Source organism: Aplidium turbinatum, chromosome 5 (genome assembly GCF_918807975.1).
Source record: "Aplidium turbinatum chromosome 5, kaAplTurb1.1, whole genome shotgun sequence".
NCBI classification, from domain to species: domain Eukaryota; kingdom Metazoa; phylum Chordata; class Ascidiacea; order Aplousobranchia; family Polyclinidae; genus Aplidium; species Aplidium turbinatum.
This window is the reverse complement of record NC_137476.1, coordinates 19,221,591-19,243,808: the sequence shown is the minus strand read 5'-3', so window position 1 is coordinate 19,243,808 and position 22,218 is coordinate 19,221,591. Positions and strand designations below refer to the sequence as shown.

Genomic DNA, 22,218 nt, shown 5'->3' with positions numbered 1-22,218 from the left:
AAACGTATAAGTTTTGTATGGAAGAGGCACTTTTGCTCCAGTTCCAGCCAACCAAGAGTGCCTTCTTTAAGAAGAAAATTTGCGGGTTGGATGGGCGCAGGAATAGGAAGAATGTTCAGTAATGTGGCACGCAGACATCCTGTCACCATTCGCAGTGAGCAATGAAATGCAGCTTGACACATGAAAATGAGCACTTTGACATTTAACAAGTGTCCAGTAGACTACTCTGCGAAAGATTTTAAAATAGCTAGAGCTGCCATACATTGTAAGTCAGTTGTCTGTTCGGTTTACTGTTTAAAACAAGTGGTTAGCTTAAAATGATCTTTGAGTGACAAGGTAAAATGATGTTTACTGATGGCTCTTAAAAATAGGACAAGAGAGTGTTAAATTATAGCCACGAACTCGTAGAGAAAAAATTCTCATTAGGCCTAATCATTTTAGCAATGAGTAAACAACTCTAAGATTTCATAAATAGTAAATATAGACCGACAATGCAGTAGCGGATCTGGAAAAAAATTGGAGAAGAACCAGATTTTTAATACAGTAAAGCAAAATTTATAAGATAAATAGACAATGCCAAACTTAATGTCCGAAAACGTAAAGTCGGATAGAGAGTGTGGGGGCTGCCCCCAGAGCGTTTTGACCAATGTAACCTTGCTTTGGTTATACCTTCTGCACAATAATGTTTTTTTCTCAGGATGCGCACTTTGTATGTAACCACATTCGTCGAATTAAAATTACATATGGGTATATTATTCAAAAAACATCATTCACTACCACAGAAGGATTTCAATAATATATTTTTTGAATTAATGAAGCTATTTGAGAGAGCAGTGTTTACTTCGAAATATTGCATTATCTTGTTAGTTTTTTGTAGGACACAAAAAAATTTCACTCCCTTAATCCACTTACAAAACTATGCATGTCTAAGGTCGATAGTTAAGTGAAGAAAATGTGCTTGAGCAAACAAAGCAAACCAGAAAATTTTGCAAAAATGGAAAAAAAAATTACATGTGCAATGCTACCGTGCATATAAAATTGCAAGCCGGAAAACGCTGCACAAACTAAATGTGCCCGAACCCGTAGACGGAGATGAACCTCTAGCCGGGTTTGGGAAGCATTAAGCACCTTGCATGGTTAAAGCTGTTTAGCGATGATTATCAAACTTTTGTAGCAACTTTTTTTTAAACGTTTAAAAAACATTAAACATAGTATGAAAATGAGTGGGCCCCCAAACAGCCGTGACTCTTTCCCCACCTCTGGCCGGAGGGCACCGGGAGCGGTTAACACGGCACTGACTGTAGGAGTGTAGAACTGTAGATATGAAAATAGAATACCCTACCTGTTATACAGTGCACGCCTATTGAACATATTACGATGTAGCAACTATGAACAATGAAGATCCAAGTACAAGAATCGAAGGTGGCTAAAAACAAGTTACCAAAAACAAGGACTTTGGTTGCGCCAGATTTCTGCGCTTCGTCATGAGATTTAGAGTTTCAGTTGAGAGTTTTGATTCATTTGATTCATTTTTTGGTTTTAGTTCTTCATCCCTCTGCGCTGTTTTGATGAGATTGAATGAAATGTTGATATTTAAATCTTCAATTGTATTTCTTGTTGATGGAAGATTCTCCAAGGTTTGAAATTGTTTTTTCCAACTGAAATGACAATTTGTAATGAAGATCTGTTCGCAACCTTTTGTTTTAGGTTCGGATTAACTTCCTTCTTCTTTTTAAAGGCCCAGTCATGGCCACCTGGAGATGCGGCCTGATTTGTCACATTTTGCAGATTTTGATTACAGCTACTGCTAGTGCTTGACTGACAGTTTTTGAGATGTTTTTACTTTTTGCGGTTTCCTAATGACATAAAACTTTTTTGTTGCCTTGGGGAAGCAGTAGCAAATGAGAAAAAGTAAGTTGAAAAACGCTAAATCAGACTGTTATTGAAAAATTAACAGTCTGACTAAAATCTTCGAAATCAAATTTTCTTTGTTTTTCAACATGTGAGGATGTTAAAACCTATTGTGTCATCTGGGGAAAAGAGTAAAGAAAGCGTACAAATCTAATTTTTAGAAAAATTTATTTAAACGTTTGCCCAAAGTTAAAAAAAACCTGGAAATTTCTGCAAAATGTGACAAATCAGGCCGTATCTTAAGCTGGCCATGGCTCCAGTGTAATCGTGCTTCTTAGAATGTTATGGTCGCTACCAGTGTTTACTTAGTTCATCGCTTGAATGATTCGAAGATTTTCAGGTTTGTTAGTACGTATGTAGTCTATGTCATTGTGTAGCCTATTTCATGGTTTGGACTTTTCCACGTTCACTTCTGCTGGGTTTTTGTGAACACGGTGATGGTGATGTTAAAGTTGTTGCTCAAGCAAAAATTGATTTTATTTTTCTCCACATTCGTTTCTGGTTTCATATGAATATTTACCAAGGCAACTTTCTTTTCCTTTACCAATATTTGAGTTGAAATCTCCTATTCTTACAAAAAATGGGTTGTTTGACGGTCTAACGTTTTTTTGCAAATCATCATAAAAGTCCTCAATATCTTTTCGTGAGCTGAGCGCTGTTGGGGCATATATTATTTGAATGATTGCAAGGTCATATCGTTTCCAATGAGGCCCACTAGTTGGAGGGAGGGGCGACGAGATGGTGCTGACACAATACTGTAAGGCCACTTTTTTGTTATATATGTTCAGAGTGCGATAATTTTTGTTTAAAGTACCGTTACTGTAATAAATTGCATTCGATATTTAGGCCAACACTTTAATCTAAGTACATTGCCTATTAATCAAACTATTATATTTTTACCTGTTTTTTAGGCCTAATATCATGCTTTTCATATTCACATATCTAATAATTCAATCCAATAATACAGTGACACGCAAAGACCGCGAGAGTTTATATTTCACCAACAAATAGCCTCGGCTGCCTTAAGTTTTGGTCAGACTATACTGTAAAGTAGCATTAGGAAACTCTTGATAAAAAAAGTCAAATTTTATCGAACGCTTCCCTCTCCCAATAAGAAATCCTGCGTACGCCATTGGACGTACCCTCAATATGAGTGGTTCACTCGGTTGAGTAAGCTTACAACGTCGTCTACCTAAAACATTATATGCGACGTCAAGTGAAGTGCGTTATATCACATTTTTTGTTTTCAATACAGAATCTATCGAAATGAGTAAACTAGTTGCTGCAAACTAAAAAAAATTATCGTTTATGCAAGCTGAGTATAGTAGTCTAATCTTACACAATATGACTTATTGGTTATTATTAGCAAATGAGCATTTATTCAATTCGTTTTAGTTTCAATTCGAAAAAAAATTCGAATGTCCCCTCCCCTTCTTGAGAAAATCCTGCATACGCCAATGATCATGTTGCAAATGGGTTGGTGAGTAGGCTACGTCAAGAAGATTAAGATTATTATTTTTGATTCCAGATAGGATTTGCTGATGTTGTTAAATTGTTTTGTACCTAAGTATTTCAACTTAAAGTTAATTTTACCAACACTTTTATTTCCACCCGGAGCCTATGTTATTGATTGGAGCAAAATCTGATGTGAAATATGAGGGATAAGATGATAAATTCCGCCGAGTTCATTCATTGAAATCTTCTAAAAAAACATATGCGTTTAGAATAATCCTTTCAATATCAAAAGTCATCAAATGTTCTTTTGTCATTTTCCTTACGATAACCTTCATTTAGTATTTTCTTCCATAGATTAAGTTGTTGATGTTGTTTAAATTCATCTTCTTCTTCCTCCTGTTCTAGAGAATTCAGATTTTGATTTTTTTCAATGAGTATGAAAGCCAAGAAACGATTATTTTCATAAACCTCACACGGTGTTGCTGTACGTGCGCTGAGCCTACAAAACAGCTTTAAACTGAATATAATAGCATGAATCAACACAAAGTGTAAATCTGTGCATATAGCCACCAATATTCCGATCGCTTTCTAACATTTTAGCTAAGAATTATTGGAAGTTTTATTGTCTTCTTTTCAGAAGCATTCATTTCATAAATCTGTTGCAACCCTATGAAAACAAATGCAAGAATTAGTAGCCTTGCTAATTTTCTCCTTATGGAATTGTCAGTTCTCTTTTGGACCGTATTCAAAAACTAAAAAAGACAATTTTCAACATTTATTTGCAAATGACTTCTAGATAATAGTTTGTTTAAGAGTATTAATGAGTAAAATTGCTACTTTTTCTGAATAAGATATGCCCAAACATTGATGTCTCATAATATTAATAGAACGTTGGGAGATTGTGGTCACGTTTGTCGTGATTGATTCGCTATGACATATTTGTTGCTTTGACTCAACTGAACCATTATTATTGCTTGCGTTCAAATCTTTCAAAGTTTCAAAGTTTCTCTACTGTAGATTGTGAAAAAGAACAACTGCCTATGCAAAACATTTTAAATGAACAAGGACCTAATAAAACTTGTGTAGATTAAATCTTTTCGAAGCGAAGTTTTTGTAGTGGAAATAATACGAAATTTAAACAAATACTTTTATCTCGAAAGGAAAACATTTCGAAATCTTTAAATTGTATGTTAGAATATCATACACTAACATGTACAAATAACATTGTTGAGATGAGATGAAAACAAGCCGTGAAAGAGAGCACGTCCACAAAAGCAGTGGCACAGACAAGATTCATAAAGCTCAAGCTCTCTTAGAGATGAGTGAGACGTTTCGATAATAATAGAATTTAATGAACTAATTGCGAAAATGAACACTTTAAAGCTTGCTTCGATGTCTAACGCGAAACAGGTTAGAGTTGTTTTGAGTAATTTGAAAAATCTAGATGTTTGTTGAAATTGGCATCAATGTTAAAATTTATTACAGACCTATTGCAATAAATTGTGACGTCATAAAACACAAGTTTCGTAGTCTATCATTCATAACTCTAGGCTAGACACAGGGATAATTTTCACAGACATTGAGCTCGTCGATGAAAGTGTTGGAGTTCTGATTGTGTTGACGTAAATCATCAGCCCTTTTTGAAGGTTTTGTTTTGTTATGAAGTGTTCCATCATTTTTGTTGAAGCTTGCAAAAGTATTGGCAGAAGCAAATCCTCTCAAATCACTGGCATTAGCCAAAATTTATAATCTCTTCCGCTTTATGAATTAATAAACTACCGTTTTGCTTTCGCAAAAAAAACAAGACTTCAATTTTTTAAAAGTCACGTTAACGTTCTAAAACGTTCTTGTTACATGCTATCTTGTAGCCTTACAGGAACTAGTGATAAAATTGTGTCAGAGGGTTAAAATTAACGAAGCTATAGGTGAAAATTAATTGATAGGATAGCCTACTTTACAGTTCAATTTTCTTTCCATTTTGACTACATTTTTGACAATCACTTCCTCATGAATGGAGTTCTGCAGAGAAATAAAAAATATGATTTCCTGGCCTGTTTATTGTGATGATATTAAATTTTAAATAATAATGTAACCCAAATCGAGAAAAAGCCTGAATTGAGGTCAATAGTGACTTCGTTTATACGAATCACGACAAAATGTTCAAACATCCTACAATTGGCAAATCTTATTTAAATACAAAAAGGGCAACGTTTAATTTTGTAACGACGTGTCCAATTATGTCAAAGCATTAGGCCCAGTGAATGAAATATTCTAGTAAAAAAAGAAATGATTTCACACATAAAAAGCTTGATGAATTGATGGAGAGAGACGGCAAAGAAAACAAAAACTCGGAGATAATTACGAAAACACGTTTTATCGCGTGATAGTGATTGACAGCACAGCGCTGACGCTTATCGAGAAAGGCAGCTATTGTGGTCAGAAATAATACTCATTTGTAGTTAGTTGAACCTTTTAATGCGTTGCATGATGTCCTGGAAAAACGTTCATTATTATGATGATGCTGTTGAGACTTTGTTTGAAGAAAAAAGTGAAAATGATATGGCTCCTTCGGAGTCTACTTTGTTAGAAAAGGCAATTAGCTACCGTCAAAACTGCTCAGAAAAATGGAAAACCCGAGTAAAAGACAAAGAGATCGCCTTGAAAGAATCGTTTGGGTTTTATGAAGATGATTCTTTTCTTGATTCTTATTACAAAAGAATCGATGAAATAGCTATAGAAAAGAAAATTTCTGAAGAAGAAAGAAAGTTGAAGGTATAATAAGCTTGATTTATAAATAAAAGATGCAACTATTTGGTATAAATTAAGACTCTTGGACATTTCGCTGTTGTTTGTAAAGGTTTTAAAAGCCAAAACATGAAAACAAAATAAAAATTCCAAAAAAACACGTTTATTTTTTGTCAATGATGATGACTGATATAAGTTGGACTGAATAAACATAGGAGTAGGCTATATTTCATAAACGTATTTTTTTTATCTCAACCACCACAGATAGAAGTGCAAATCCAATACAACTCAACGAGGCAAGACGATTTCTTAAGCGAAGGTTCCTATGAGTCATATGAAAGTAGCATAAGAAGGTAATTCTCTACAAGCTTTGATATTTCACTAAAATTATTCTTTTGTTTTAAAGATAAGTAAAGGCTTGGTATCTCAGTGAAGTGTTTCTCCATTTTAGTTGCATTTAGCTCCAATAACAGCAATACTCTGTGAAACGACTGCATAAATAAATTTGTAGATTATAGCAAAATAATTTTTTTTATTTTACCTCTGCAATAAGTTGTATGAGAGTATGTCAAAAAGCATACAAATAAATATATTTCCTAAGGTAGAAAAAACCTCTTTTCTAACTAATTAAAGCCACGGTGCTAATGCTGACAAAACGCAAATTATATTCAGTGAACGATTATGTCTGATTGATGGTGGACACTAAAAGTTGTCTGTCAGCAGTCCTCCACTAGCAAGACTGTCAGAATGCCTGTCATATACCTGTTTGGCACTCATCTAGCTCACATAGAAGTAAAATCTTTTGCATAGAAGGTAGCAAGGCCCTGTGATTATGTTAATAATCTTGCTTAGTTTTTGGGTCAGTAAGAATTATATAATCCAAATCCATGCACCAAATTGACCACAATCAGCACGCCAGACACACTCCCAGATCCTCAATATTCGCATTTTTTCAAACCTCAAAGCATTAATAAAAATGAGCAACCTTTCACTAAGGGCAAAGCTCTCTAGCTCCTGGGTTAAAATCAAAGTTGATACTCAGTGACCATGGAAAAATTGAGAATCTTAACATAATGATTTCTTGATATAAGTTAGTCTAATTTGCTTATACAGTTCGACTTTCGGGTAGCAAGGCTGTGGCACCACATGGCGTGCCATTTGTTCTTGCTGAAAAAATACGCGAAACATAGGCTAATAATCATTCGATATCTCCGCTTGCAGCAGATTGCGCATCAACATGGTTTACTTGACAGGGTTCCATGTGATTTTGTGAGCCGTGCTGCTTCCATGCTGGCTCAAGGCAGATTGGAAGAGGGTGATACGTCACCAGGTTATTACCCGATTTATCCTCACTGCGATATGCAAGAAAGAACACAATCGGTACTCTTTTTAACGTCTTTGGTATGACCCGACCTGGAATCGAACCCAGGGCTAACGCGAAACATAACGATAGACAAACAAAAGTTAAAGGTGGATGTGCAAAAATTATGATTAAGGTTAGTTTTTCATGACAAGGAGAGAAAAGCAAAAAGCATCGATGCGTAGATGTGAGAAGAAGAGCACGCGATTTGCCAAAATGCTGATACATACCTGTATCGACGACAAATATTGTCAAACCTCAACAACTCGGAATTTACTCTTTCACGATTCTTATTTTGCTTGCATGACAAAGCCTCAGAACCCCTTTGATTGTGATTGGAAGCACTTTCTGAGGTCACGCAAAGCTGTTTGCAAATGTTGATCAGCCAAGACTACCTAATATACCTTTTCTCTTTTCATTTTTTCTGGTAATCGTACTGGCTTCGTTAAAGAAATTTTGAGCGTACCGTAGGCCAAATGAAAAAGTAAATTACGCCTTCTTGGTTCTGAAAATATTGTGCGTTGAACAAAACTTTTACAAGATATTCTATAAATTTTTATAACAATATCGGTATTTTTTAACTTAGCTCAAAAGAAAGTTATTGCTAGCTTTGAACTAGAGTTAGACTATTGATCAAATTTCTGCAAAACTTAATCGAAAGCGAGTTCTTATCACTTCATAAACCGTTAAAAGCTTGTTGCATAAAACCAAAAATTAACTTGCAATGCAATCGGTTTAAAAGTTAACTTTTAATGAAAATTTATCCTATCTGTTTTTTTTGAACGTGTTAAGTGCATACATGTATTCGTAGGCTACTACATAAACTACTATTCAGGCACGTCTTAAACGTTTCAAGGTTTTGCCGCCTTTTTCCCGTTTATTGACGTGCTGACTGCTGGTGGGCTATATCAACTAGTGTAGCTAGTAGCAGGGTATATTTTTCGTTCCGAATCGGTTAATGACAAAAAAATAAAATAATACGAATCCAATATTACTCTAATCTCTTGTTTAATAAATTTCGATAGGGAGTTTGATTACAGTAGTTGCACCACAGACACATAAAGCCAGTAGCGTTGATAGGGAGTCAAGAGGGTATTTGTGAACCCAGGCCCTGGATGAGTTTAAGGGCTCACAGCCAATGCAAAGAGCCTAAAATTTTAAATTTGTCAAAATTTAAAATAGGGAAGAGAGGGCCTAACGATCCCCTGAGTACGCCACTGCCCATGACATTATGCGTATCCTTGCTTTACAATTGCTTTTCTTTTTTAAAGAGCCTCAGGAGTATCGACGAGTGAAAACGATGCAACAAGTGAATATGATATTTTCGAGCCGAGTTCTACACATGGCAGAAAGAGTTTCAGTGAAGAAAAGTCAGAAATGCTAATAACTATCACAAAAGCAAAATATTTACTCAATTGGCTTGGGAATGACAAGAGCAAGTATAAGACGTGTACAATCAAATGTATGCTGTTCCCCAAGAGCAGGCAAACAGGAAACAAATTAAAAACACGAGCTACGTACGTCAACATGAGAGGGACGGCAAGGTATGTGAGTTGATTTTGAAATATTAGTTACTTTGAAGACGCACAAAATGTGTCAAACTTGCAGTAATATTTCTAACTATAAATTGTATCGATTAAAAAGCTATAATCTTTGGTAGATCTGGTACTATCATGACAACAATGGTATTTGTTAGCTAAGCGCCTAAGTATCATTAAATCCTCAGTTCTTGGAAATTAAGACGGTTTCTACACGTTTTATTGAGTACATGCTTTTTTACGTAGTTCTGAATGTAAACTATTAGGCAAAGAACAATTTTGTTACAAAAAACGTTTTAATATACAATATACCGGTACCTACGTCACATTTTAATTAATAAGGTGTAGAGAACCAGAAGTGTTGGATTATAGTAGCAAGTTTGTTATGTAAATTATTCAAGACTAACCTAATCCAATCAAACTACAGACGAGGCTTATGTAGGCTATGACATCTACGAACTAAAATAGTTTCATATAATAACATCATACTCACATATCAGTTTGAGAATATATTTTGCACTTCAAAGCTCGTTGACATGATGACTTTTCGACGAAGCTCAGCTGGTTGGAAGCCAGAAAGAATGGAGACGTTGTTCAATGTTGTGGGACGCACACTTTCGGTTCTTTAGAGCAGCGCATTTTTCATTTACTTCATTTACAATAAGATACTTTGATTGTGCTTGAATTTGGTGTAACTACAACTTTCACGTATTGATGTGAACATCTAGTAATCATAAAATCATTTTTTGCAGATATCATCACGTTTTTAAACTTCATGGATTTTCAGCGGAAGAGCTTGCTGAAAAGTATGTTGTTTTAGAAGTAACTGGCAAAAATAAAGACAAAAAAGAAAAAATAGGAAGAGTATGTTTGAGTGGAAGTAAAGGTACTTACAAAATGATGTTTCAAATTTTTTTAAATGTCAATTTTTTCATAGGGTTTCTTGTATGCACACAGAGTAGTAATTGGATTTATTCAAATTATTGTTATACAGTAGAACCAATTATATTTCCAACAGTGATCCCATTGCTTAAAACATGAAATTTTACGTTTTTAGGAATTTGCAATAACAGTGAGATATATTACGTGTGAATGCGTTAGTTTATTTACTATTTATTTCCTATTTGCCAACTTCCTTTTATCTCATATTAAGTCAGTCTCGTCGGCTCCAGCTCGTGTCCGAGCATTGGTTTTGTTTTCAAGTTGGATTTGGCTTTGGATGATGATGGCGGATGGGGCTTTTGGAGGCCCAGGCTATATGGAAAAGACGTGGGCGAAACTCACATTATATGGATGGTAGAGAACGTGGTTGTTTTAGATTTTCTTTTCTAATGTTTCGTTTTTCCTGAGCTTTATGTTTCTGTTTTCTTTGAAAAAATCAGTGCCTTCCCTACTTCTCTTTCTCTAGGTTGTCTATAGTTACTAGCAAGTTGTTCCCATGAATCCAGGCCGATGTTTGCTTGGTTGAGAGAGGCTTTCAGCTCTGTTGTTTGCTCTGTCTTTTCCCTGTCTCCAGTTTCCCATAGAGCATTAATCGAGGAAGCTTCGTTGGATCCATCTGCATGACATGTTCTGTCCAGCGGAGGCAGTGTTATAGTGGCGTCTAGGCTGGAAAACTTAGCACGATCGAGGATTGCATCGTTCGTGAGACGATTCTCTCAACGAGTGCCCAGCATTTGCCTCAGTTTTGTCTGCTGGAAGTTTTCAAGACGTTTAAAGTCACGGCGGTATAATGTCAAGAATTCACAAGAGTAGAGAAGTGTGGAGAGAACGATTGCCCGGAAGACCACAAGTTTTGTTCAAATAGATACAGCAATAGCATGGTTGTGGAAAACACGATGATTAAGTCTTCCTTAGGCACAATGTGCTGCTTTCATGCGATGTTTGGTATCTTTTGCACATGGTGGTGCTAAGGTAGGAGAAGCTCACGAGGTCTTTTGTTGATATTGATCTCTGGAGAGGTGTGATATTGCTTAGAGCGAATATGTTTCCATGTACTCGTACGACGGTGAGGTAGTTGAAAAAGAGTGTTTGTTATAATTAGGTTTTGTTTAGCACAAGGACTCAGCAGAAGTTTTCTGTTTCAAAATACCGTGATGGCCTTTGACACTCTTCCACATACGATGGTCCCTGCCAACTCTGACTTTGAAATCATCAAACATAACAACTTTGTCTAGATCAGGGAATATTAGGATAGTATGTGTGAGCTGGTTATATATGAAGACCCTATCTTTATTTTTTAATGTGAGTGTTGGAGCATAGACTGAGATTAGAGTGAAATAGCGTTTCCTTTGGAGTAGAATTCTTGTCATCATTCGGTCATTGATTATTCTTGGAAAAAATTGTGTTGGTCTACAAGCTGGGAATGGATTGCAAAGCCCACACCATAAATGCGCTGCTCGTCAGTGCTCTTTCCTTTTCAGAAAATGGTATAATCAGATCCATTTTCTTTTATCCTGCCCTCTTCAGCAAGTCTGGTCTCGCTTAGAGCTGCTACATCGTTGTTGCAGCGTGCAAGTTCTTTACATACCAAAGCTGTGCGACGTTTTGGTGGGTCATTATTGCTTTTGTCTTGTAGTGTGCGGAAGTTCCAAGCACCCAATGTGACGGGTAGCTAAGTATTCCTAGATATATGTGTAGATCCAACGCTAAGTGGGTAATCTGCCAGCCACGGCAACCTGGCTAGATGAAAATTGCGATGTCCGATGTTTATTCCACCTTTTCTAGGCTTTCCCATGTGGTGTGGGCTGCGTTGAATCCTAGATAGGCCTGCCCAGACATGGGTCTTGCTACTGGAACCAGTGTCACCGCAGTTCATTGGGAGACAATAATCATAGATCTTCGGCCAATTTGTGGAACCCAGCTGGATGCTTCCAACTCTACCAAACCTGCTCCCGTTACCAGTGATATCATCGCCATTGGATTTTGTTTGGTCCAGGTCCAAATTGAAAAAAGTTATTCGCTTGTATGATTGTTTAGGGCGGTCATGGCTACACACACACTCGTGGTCAGCGCTCCATGTCCACTGCGGTCCAACAAGGTCGAAACGTGCAGTTTCAGGGGAACTGACTCCAACGGACCTTTGGGTGCTATGTTCATCGAGGCTGTCCTTACATGATGTCTGTCCGTCAAACACTGCCCTCTTCCGCCAAAAAGAGATTGCCGTTTGGGACTTTTCCGTGTGCCTATTAGCCTCAGGAGTTGCTATAGAAATGGGCCTGTAGTTTTCAGCCTGAGTTCACCTCTACACCACGTTGAGGCATCTCTATAGAAATGGGGCGAAAAAAAATCAGCTCCCTAGACACTCCGATATCATAGAGGAAATGAATCTACGTACTACTATAATATGCTATTATAATGTACTGTACAAACACTTAGATAGACTACTTTGTTCTTATCTACAAAAGTGATCGGAATAACCTATTTCTAACGTATCAAGTAACTAAAATCTGCTAATTTTTCTGGCTAGCTTTATTTATTTGACTCGTTCAATCATTTGCTTGCTTCTAGTTGATGTACCTTTATATAACTTATAATTGTGACTAGTTTTCTATGACATCGAGTAATTCGAACTGAGGTTTAAGGAAATCAACTTCTACTTTATCAATGTACTAATAATAAATGATGCAGCAGTGTGAGATGTCCCAAGGATTTCGTAAAGATCATGCCGCTAAACAACCATTTTTGTTCCAAGATGTTTGAAAGTTTTTTTTTATATGTTTCGATGTCGTTGAAACCAAAACGATTTTTGTTTTAGGCTGTCAAACTGACTATAATTTTTTTTAACTATTTCTTGTTTTCAGTTTAAAAACAAATGCTAAAGATATTTAAATTAGAATGTCGGAAAAGAAAATCTGAGAAAAGTCCAGATAGTTTGGTATAGGCATAAAACAGTAAACACTAGTGCAAGGATGTATTGTTTTGAATATCTTGAATTGTTTTCAGCTGTAATTTCGGATTCAAATTCTAACAGACGTGGTCCGACTTTTAACGAATGTGAGGCTTGGAAAAAGGCAATTCACTATCCAGGATCTCTCAATACTGCTAAAGCTATTGTTCATCGTATGTCCGACGGTAAACTCAGTTCATTTCATAATAGCATATCAGTAGTGAAGCGTTTTTAACCTTATCAGTAGCGACACGTGGCTTTATGAGGACGCCCCACTAGTAGAGAAATATTTCACAAAAGGAAATATGCTAGAAATCTGAAATTTCTTGACTTTTAGCGAATTTTCTAAACTTGCACTGGTCATTTTTCTACCTTTGTGTCCTTCACATTAAGCATTTCGTCTTAGGTTGCGTTTGTCGATTTATTAGCTCCACGTGACGAGCTGCGGATATGAGAAGCTATATCCCCTTTATATAAGTGCCACAATTGGCACTTCGAATATGCCACTACCTAATTTAAGGGGTGAAACGAAGCTGTCCAAATCATTGGCTTTTCCCAAATAGCAAAACACGGGTTTTCATCAACAACTCACTGAGTGCTCAGCGAAGGTAGCAAACTTTCGTCAGCAGCGTGACCAACCTGTAAACACGGTTGCTTCACATTTAGTGGCTACAAAGCCTACAACCTAAGTTAAATTTAGGTCCGAAACAATGCAAGAACTTAAAGTATCCCAACTTGTAACCACAGAAAGTAAGCCTCCACAAAACAGAAAATCTCAGAAAACTTTTAATTAGAAACGTTTTCCACCACTCTATGATGAAATATCTGTCAGAAACTTGTATCCTATGCTGACCTTCTTGTTAAGATCTGTAGCCTATGCACAGATTTCTGAGTTTCGCCATGAACCACCTTTTTAACCAAAACACTTGGAGAGCTTGAGTAGTTGCAATTTCTGAACTACAACAATCTCATTTTTAACGTATCATCTAGGTTGCTTCCAGCCGATCATTGATCTACTCCGTTTAAAGCAAGCTGGCTTACTTTGTGAATCAAGGTATGCTACCTTCCTGATCCAAGGAATAATTAAAAGCTTAGAAGGCTGGCCCCATCTTATTGTATCTTGAAACTGACTACAACACTGAATGCTACGGAGGCCTTGCTTGTAAGCCTCTTTGCTTGCTTCCAGACAGAAAAATGTCTGGTCTATCATATGATCTAAACCTTGTCGGCATCAGCTTCTGTGCTTTGCAAAATTTTTGCTGAACAACTTACCAAGTAATCAAGTCGTTTTTGCGAGATGTTGTGATGCAAATAATCTGGCTATCTCTGATCAATCAAGTTTGCAAGAAATTGAGGAAGATATTTTGAGGTAGAAATGTCACTTTATCTCCAGAAAAGGCGACTAAAGCTTAATGCAGCCAATGCGGCAGAAGCAGCCATTCATTTGCTCAATTAGGAAACTAAGAATAAGTTAATTGAGATCAACGGAAAACCGGCCTTTTTCCGTCTAAATCAAGATATTTTGCAATGAAATAAATACATCACTTATATATAGTGTCATAGCCTAATCTCACTGCGCAAAAACTGTCATCACGTACACATTGCCAAAACAAATATCATACGTAGGCTACACTCGTACAGTGTAGCTATAGGCTAACAATTTTTTTTATCTATTGCTGATATCAAGACAACAAATGTAGGATTAGTCAATGAAAAGGCAGAAAAAGTAACAATAGGCAATAACAATAAGAAAAAGTAACATTATTTTACAACGGACAAGATCTTACAAAGGCTTGTTTTATTTCACGATCTTTCAATCATACGCGAAAAGCCGTGATATACTAAACGGGGATAGATGATAAATGAGCAGGTTATTTTCAAAGTTTACTTAAGTTGTGCTTAGGAAAATTAACTGAACTAGGTATCTTCAAGCAATATACCACATTGATATTGATTTCGACACTAGCCATACTGACGATGAAACCACATATTTGTGGAATAACATACCATAATGTTTAAGAATATTAGGCCTTCTTTAGTGTAAGTCAAAGAAAGATAGGTCCATCCCAACTTTGTTAAATAACAGTGGTTGCCGGGGTTTTCAAAAATGTATAAATATTCCTTAACTTTGCCTTAGCTATCCTTTGTCTAATCGTGGAAACAAATTCTGTAAATGTCTTAGCAATTAAGTTACAGTTATTAAACCGAATGTGATAAATGTCGCACATAATGGTTCCAGTAAAAATTGGCTCCCAAAATTGGCTCCCATATGCATAAATAGAAATGCATCGCAGGCTTCTAGGGAAATTACATAGTAAAAACAGAGGCAATAAAGCATGTTCAGTACAATCGATTTGCAAACAGCAATTAAAAATAGCCCACTCAAAACATTTTTTGTGACCCTTGATTCTCGTTCCATAAGACCAAGTAACCGTACATTAAGTAGTCCATTTACGTTGCAGTATATTTAGAAGTTGTGCTATTTATTTTTTTGTTCTTACCAGCCTTTAATAATTTGATTGACCACGAGGAGGTCAATGTGGCCAATGGTGCAATAACCTGTTGACTTCCATGGTGAAATCATTATCAGTACGATATAAATTCAATAACATGACTTCAAAGTTTGTCTGTTCACCAGAAGGATTATAAGAAGTGACAATTCGGACGAAGGAATATTTTTTTTAGAGGAAGTTTGTTGTGATTTGGATGTTATAGAATAACAATAAAAAATTTCCTTCTGGCATATTGTTTTGTGTGAAACTTTCATTGATGAGTAAATTTAATATTTCATTGTTGAAAATAAATTGACATTTTTGTTGAAGGCTTTCTAATAGTTTTTTTCCAAACATTCCTGCTGTTCAGATTTTTTGTTTGCAGAGTGGCATAAGATAGAATAAGAAAAAGCTTATTTCTTACACCATGTAGTTCTTGGTAATCTGTTTTTTGTTATCAATACCACGGTCTTTGACAAATCAATATTTTTACTCCATTGCGATGAGTTTCAATCTTTAGTGGAAATTCCAGCTATGAATCTTTACTAGAGATTCCAATGTTGGAGAGCGAGTTACTTATCTTGGTTTTGCCTCAGCAAGTGCTATTTGACACAACTTTACACTGTGCATTACAAGATACAGTAGATCTGAGCAAAAGTTCTTATTTTCTTTAGATCTTTGTAGACAAACGCACTACAAATACGTTGGTTTTGCAAAATTCCACCACAATTATTCTAAGCATAGACTACCCTCGGTATATAATGTGACAGATTTGTTCAGGTTTGTGTTACCACTAAAATGTATCTCGAGGGTTTAAGATAAGCGACTATACCGTATGCTGCAGCTTCAACCAATAAAGTTAGGCTATAGGCTATGTTAAATTGAAAGATTAGGCTACTGGGTACATAATTAGCCTATTACTTGTGTTGAAAATAATTCAAATTAATTTCGTGGAAATATTATCATTTTCTTCTCAGAAGTTGAATTATACAGGCTTCCCTTATCAGACTTTTTACATGTAACATCGTTACAGTAGGTAGGCTATTGGTCCTATTTTCGGTCGAGTCACACAAAAGACTTTGTAAAAAAGGTTTTGTGAAAGAGAATGAATAATTGTTTTTAAGATTCAATAGATTTAATAAAAGAAGATTCCAAAAACTCCTGTAGATAGATAGATAGATAGAATGTTAAGTAGGGGGTGTACGACTGTATCTGTTGCTTAGAATGCTAATGCAGTCATTAAACTGTGTGATTGATTGTTAAACTTTATTTGTCATCTATAGTACCCTTAAGCAGAGATGGGCAAGATCACCAGTATTGGTGATCTTGAAGATCAAGATCAAGATCACCAAGAATAGGTGATCTTGAAGATCAAGATCAAGATCACCAAACTATGTGATCTTGAAGATCAAGATCAAGATCGTGATCTTGAAGATCAAGATCACTTTCAAGATCACTTTTTGTGTACTTGAAAAAAATCAAGTTTTTGATCAATGATGTTGCATAAAATAATTACTATAAGCAACCTGGGTAAAGGTATATAGTTGGTGTTGCTAACTTTTACTTTTAACTACTCGATCGCTGGCCTTAGAATTGTAATCAGTTAGTGACTGTTGCTATTTGGCCTATTAATTGTTGACGTAGTTTGCGTAAAATCGCAACGTCACACCCAAGGCCGAGGTTAATTACAGTAGTACTGAAAAAGTCACAAAATTTGCAATTAGTTTTATAGTTTTTGTTTATAATAAATAAATGAAAATAAATTTTGAACTGCATCATTTTTTACCAAATTTTTGTCTGGTCCGTGTGGGAGTTTTTATTCGTGTTACTAAGTAGTTTTAATTTTCACTGTATCATGTCAATGTTTATTGCACCATTTACCCATCTGGCAACCTTGATACTGTTGTCTGCTATCAAAAAAGTTCAGAGGTTTGCGGTCAGACAAACCGCTTCATACTCAGACCCTAAACAAGTCCTGGTCTGGTTGATTTGCTGCAATAAACCACTTTACATGACCAAAGTCGGCTAGAGTCCAGATTTTTTTAACACCGCCAGTCAAGACTTTTGAAACATCTAAAATTGAGTCAAAGAAAGCAAACATTTCTTTAAAATTCATACGTAAAAATTGTGAACAAAGTTAAATCATTTTTATTATAAGTCAACATAAAGTACCATACACGGAAGTTGACTTCTTTATTATGACCAACACAGAAAACTTCTTTCAATTTGAAATGGCAACACTGACCAGATTAGATGAACTTTAAATCATCTTTTGTTGGACACATATCATATTTACAGTGGCTTATTGTTAGTAGTTGCCACTAACTACTTTGTACAGTACGAGTTCTAAAAAAATGCCTCTTTCTAGTGAGTGAACTTCAATTTTAAAGTGATCTTGATCTTATTGTTCTTCAAGATCAAGATCACACAAAAAAAAGTGATCTTAGATCAAGATCAAGATCACCAAAAAAGTGATCATCAAGATCAAGATCACGCCCATCTCTGCCCTTAGGTAGTGTGATTTATTGGATCATATTTCTAAAATTGGTGAAAAAAATGTTTCTTTAGGTTTTGTAATTCCAGATCCATCTCTACATTTAAAAGACTGTCTTTTACTAAACATTACTTATGGTTTTGTAGATGATTAACTAACGAGCCCTGAAAGGTTAATTCAAAGTCACAAGACTACTTTTATACTATAACGTTGTCGTCCTTACAACATCATGTCAGAAAATCATGACACATTTCTTGCTAAGTCACCTGGTATGGACGTGCTGTCTCTTCCAACCCCATACATGAAAAGTCGTGTTGACCGATGCTTTTTATAACGATTTTGTCTCGTTTCTTTTTGCAAACCAGACAATATTAGGCTTGTATTATATATGACTGTCCGAAATGTCAACCTTCCTTTGTAATGCTCATAATTTGTACAAAATTGGGATGACAAATTTCGCAAAGCATATCACTTTTGAAAAATTGCATTGTCAGGAAAGTCAAGACTTTGATGTGATGTCAGCGTGAAAATCAAACAAATAATCAAATTTTAAATTGCAGATTTTTATTCCGGTTACACTGGCACATCGCAATCCCGCGCTGGATTGTCTGCTCTAGCACCATCCAATAGTCGAACGTGGGGACGTCGATCTCCTGTGAAAAAAAAGAAGTGAAATCGGATTGAAAATCTTTTACCCGGCAATTCCAAGTTGTAAAAAGCAGCATTTCCCCCCCAAGAGAATGCCTTGGCATGTTTGAACATTTCCAGCCACGGCACAAAGCGGATAAAACACAAATAAAACAGCGATGAATGCATCAGATTCATGAACCGAATGGAAAAACTTTCCTTTTAGAGTAAACAAGTTCAATACTATTTATTACTATTACACTCTACATTACACTATAGCCTACAATACTACAGTATTACACTATTCATCAAATGTAATCAGTTACTTTAAGTAAAATCATGCAGATAGTTAATTGTAAAAAAAGCAATCTAACAGCCAGTGCCAAATATTTTTGTTGGCTTTAATTTGTAAGCAAGCCAACAAAGGATAATTGGAAATAGGCCTACTGTTTCAGCTCAAAGTCATTTGTAATGGCAATGCGTTGATTTTTTTTACAGTACCGGTACAATAAAATTGTCGGATAAATTTTGAAATGGTTAGCAAATCTATTCCAAATAAAGCCTGCCGGAGAAATTATGCTCAAAGTGGTTTGGGCGCTTTGACAAGTACAGTAGGTTAATCACGAACCATTAGCCAATATCGGGTTTAATTGATTGTGGGAATCTATCTCCGGACTGTGAAAGCTTCTATGATAGCTTTATCTTGGCATGTTCGTATACTTCTTGAAATTTTGAACCACTGACCCAGGTCAGGTTACCGACTTTGACATAGTGAAGTTTAGGCTTATTGTTTAAATGCTGTTGTCTGTTAATTATGGCATACACTAGGTACCGCTAAATGGATTACTGTACATATAATGCTTTGCACAAGCGCACACCGCAGAGTCGAACCTTGAGGTTCAGCCTTCAATCTAATACTGTACATGTATTAATCACGTTCAAACATACCATTTTCATTGATTTAGAGTTTCAGTCCAAACCACCGCGCTTTGGCCTTTTATTCTGTATTCGGAATAGGTTCCTTTTTCCTGGATAAACTTTCAATAGAAAAATGAAAATTACAGGTGATTCTTCAACAACTTGAAATAATGCACATACTGTCCAATAGACCTTTTGCATAACAAACCAACAGAGCGTGACGTTGGAGTCGTGAACGACTAGCCGCTGTTTACAATGCTGTGGGATAGGGTTAGTGGTGTAGTTTGCAGGCGAATAAATTGTTTAACGTTTGCTTGAGCTGTTGTTTTGTGGTCTTTACAGGCGTGTATCAGTGTTTCAGTATAATGTGCCAGAAAAAAAAAACTCTTGAGTTGTAAACTTAGGCTACAGAAGTGTCAACCTTCGACCAGTTCTTTGCTGTATTGGAAGCGATCTTGCCAGGCAAAGATAGGAAGAATTTCTTGCATTATACAGCTTCAAAAGCTAAGCATGCACATCAAAATACTGATGCAGAACTTAATGACGAGGCTATTTTCGAAATACCTCAAAATGCTACAGGAGCACTGCATCTACATAGATTAGCGGTGGAAGATTGAATTTTTGCTGGTGTTGAAGCTTCGCCTGGGTTTGATTTATACAGACTTAAAGCACAAGGTTTGGTATTAGTTCTGCATTCGTACTGTACAATGCACCTCATGTATTTAAGGTTGATTAGTTTGAACTTATTCCCTCATCGTGACGTTATCATAGCAACCATGAAGCCAGACTTCAAAAAGGACTACCCAAGCACCATGATCATCATCGACTGCACTGAAGTACGTCTCAAACGAACTATAAAAGTACGAACACTGCAAAGGCATTAGTCATTAGTGGGAGTTGATCCAAATAGGGGTAGCCTAATATGTTTGTATTTCAGTTGTACACTGGTAATATGAGTGACAAAGAAATATGTCAGAAAAGTAGATTTTTTCACCTTTTGAAGCAAAAAATAGCTGCTAATGAACTGCACTTCATGATGCTGTTATGGCCGATAAAGGGTTTCTTATAGAAAAAGACTTAGCCTACATGGTATTGGTCTACATTTGAATATCTCACCGTTCCTAGGTAAAAGGCCTCAAATGAGTGAGGACGAAGTGTTGAATAAACGAAGTATTGCACGCCATCTCATTCATATAGAGAGGACCATAAAAAAATTCGTCAATTTCACATCTTCGATAGGAAAATACCAGTGACTATGCTTGGTATCATCAATGAAGTGTGGTTGGTTCGTTGCATATTATGTTATGCAGAATGAAAATAAAATGTTGCAAGACAAGGTGCCACTATCGTGGTCCATAATTCCCGGTCAAAATGCACACGCTTCACAATGGCCGTCCTAAATTGCCTTTCCTAGTCTGTTAGCCAACACTATGATTAAAACGAACAAGAATTGAAGTGTAGCCTACCGATAACCTACAACAATTCATAAACACAAAAAATTTACTTTCACCTGCCATCGACCTCACGCTTGCTTGCAATAACAAGAAACGCCTTCATAAACCGTAACAAACAAGCGATTCTCAACCCTCAGACTCCGCGTAACTCAAACGTCACGCTCTGGTGATTTTGAATGTGCAAAAGGTCTATTGTCCATCATCCAGAATAGAAATTTTAAAGGGGCAAATATGTTTAAGTTGGAAATATTGTTAAAGGCTTTAGCAAAATATCATTCTAAACAAAACACTGCATGATGATGTAGCCTGCTGGCACACTTTCTAATTTTATTCGGCGCAGCGTGGTATAATGGAATGCTATCTATAGAAGACTGTACTTCGCACCCATGATGCATAAGCTGACAAAACCCGATGTCTATCACATTCGAACTCTACTTCATCATCTCCATGTGGTATGTTGGGAAAAAAACACAACACTTGCAAAAAAAAAATGTTAACCATGTTTTGATTAGCAGAAATGAAATTTTGGCTGAGTTGGGTTGTATAACAGATCAGCTGATATTAACATTATTAACTCTTAGTTATCGATATTTTATTTCATATTAAAAATTTTAGTTTCTTGCTATTAAAATAGGTACCGTAGCGCATTTTTTCAGTTCAACTATATTTCATTTTCCAAGGCATTGCGATCGTGCCATATACTGTAATGAACTGATTATCTTGTTCCGTTTACACGCATGCTATATGGTTCGAGTTTTGTTTCGTTTACTTTTTTCTAGACCTCTGCGATGTTTGGTATGTATTGTTTTCTTGTTGTTGTCAAAAATGAAAACAAACTGAACTGGATTATATTAAACACAAGATGACGTTCACCATTTTTTCGTAAATTGTTGCTTGCTCCCCACTATTGCTGGTCGCCTCTCGCAAAAACGAGCTAAATAAAGCACATTTAAAAAGTATCTAGATATTCGTTTGATCGCATATCACAAGCAATAGGCCAGTTGCAAGCTCAGGGTCTCTTAACCGGGGGTGCTCGCACCCCTTTGAGATGCGAGAGCTGTTCTTAGGTGGAGCATGAATATTTTGGGTTTGTTGAAAAAAAATAATTAGGAAATCAGGATATTCTTGCCTGCTTCCAATATAAAAACAAACATTGATTCGATCCTTGACATGCGATTAGTAGTCAGCACCAATACACACCACGATTTAATGCCATCACAAACAGCAAAAACGTTGCTGAGCTAGTGAGCTTGTTGCTTCACCACCACACCACGGAGAAACTATTTGCATTTTTTAAATAACTAACAAGGTAAATACAGTTTCGGAGTTACTGAC

General features: G+C 36.1%; 1 protein-coding gene across 1 annotated transcript; it reads left to right on the top strand.

The window, feature by feature from the left end:
- The first annotated feature begins 5,925 nt into the window (after nt 1-5,925).
- On the top strand, nt 5,926-18,885 carry LOC145771005 (uncharacterized). The gene is made up of 5 exons (XM_082582746.1): nt 5,926-6,138; nt 6,376-6,464; nt 9,762-9,895; nt 12,955-13,083; nt 18,445-18,885. The coding sequence occupies exons 1-5, from the start codon at nt 5,926-5,928 to the stop codon at nt 18,555-18,557; spliced, it is 678 nt and encodes a 225-aa protein (XP_082438872.1). The 3' UTR covers nt 18,558-18,885.
- Nucleotides 18,886-22,218: the final 3,333 nt, after the last annotated feature.

Excerpts from the sequence above, each read along its gene's own strand:
- LOC145771005 (XM_082582746.1), top strand. The coding sequence starts at position 5,926 with ATGGCTCCTTCGGAGTCTACTTTGTTAGAAAAGGCAATTAGCTACCGT. Across the intron at positions 6,139-6,375 it reads AAGAAGAAAGAAAGTTGAAG|ATAGAAGTGCAAATCCAATA; the intron begins GTATAATAAGCT and ends CAACCACCACAG. Across the intron at positions 13,084-18,444 it reads TGTTCATCGTATGTCCGACG|ATTTTTATTCCGGTTACACT; the intron begins GTAAACTCAGTT and ends TTTAAATTGCAG.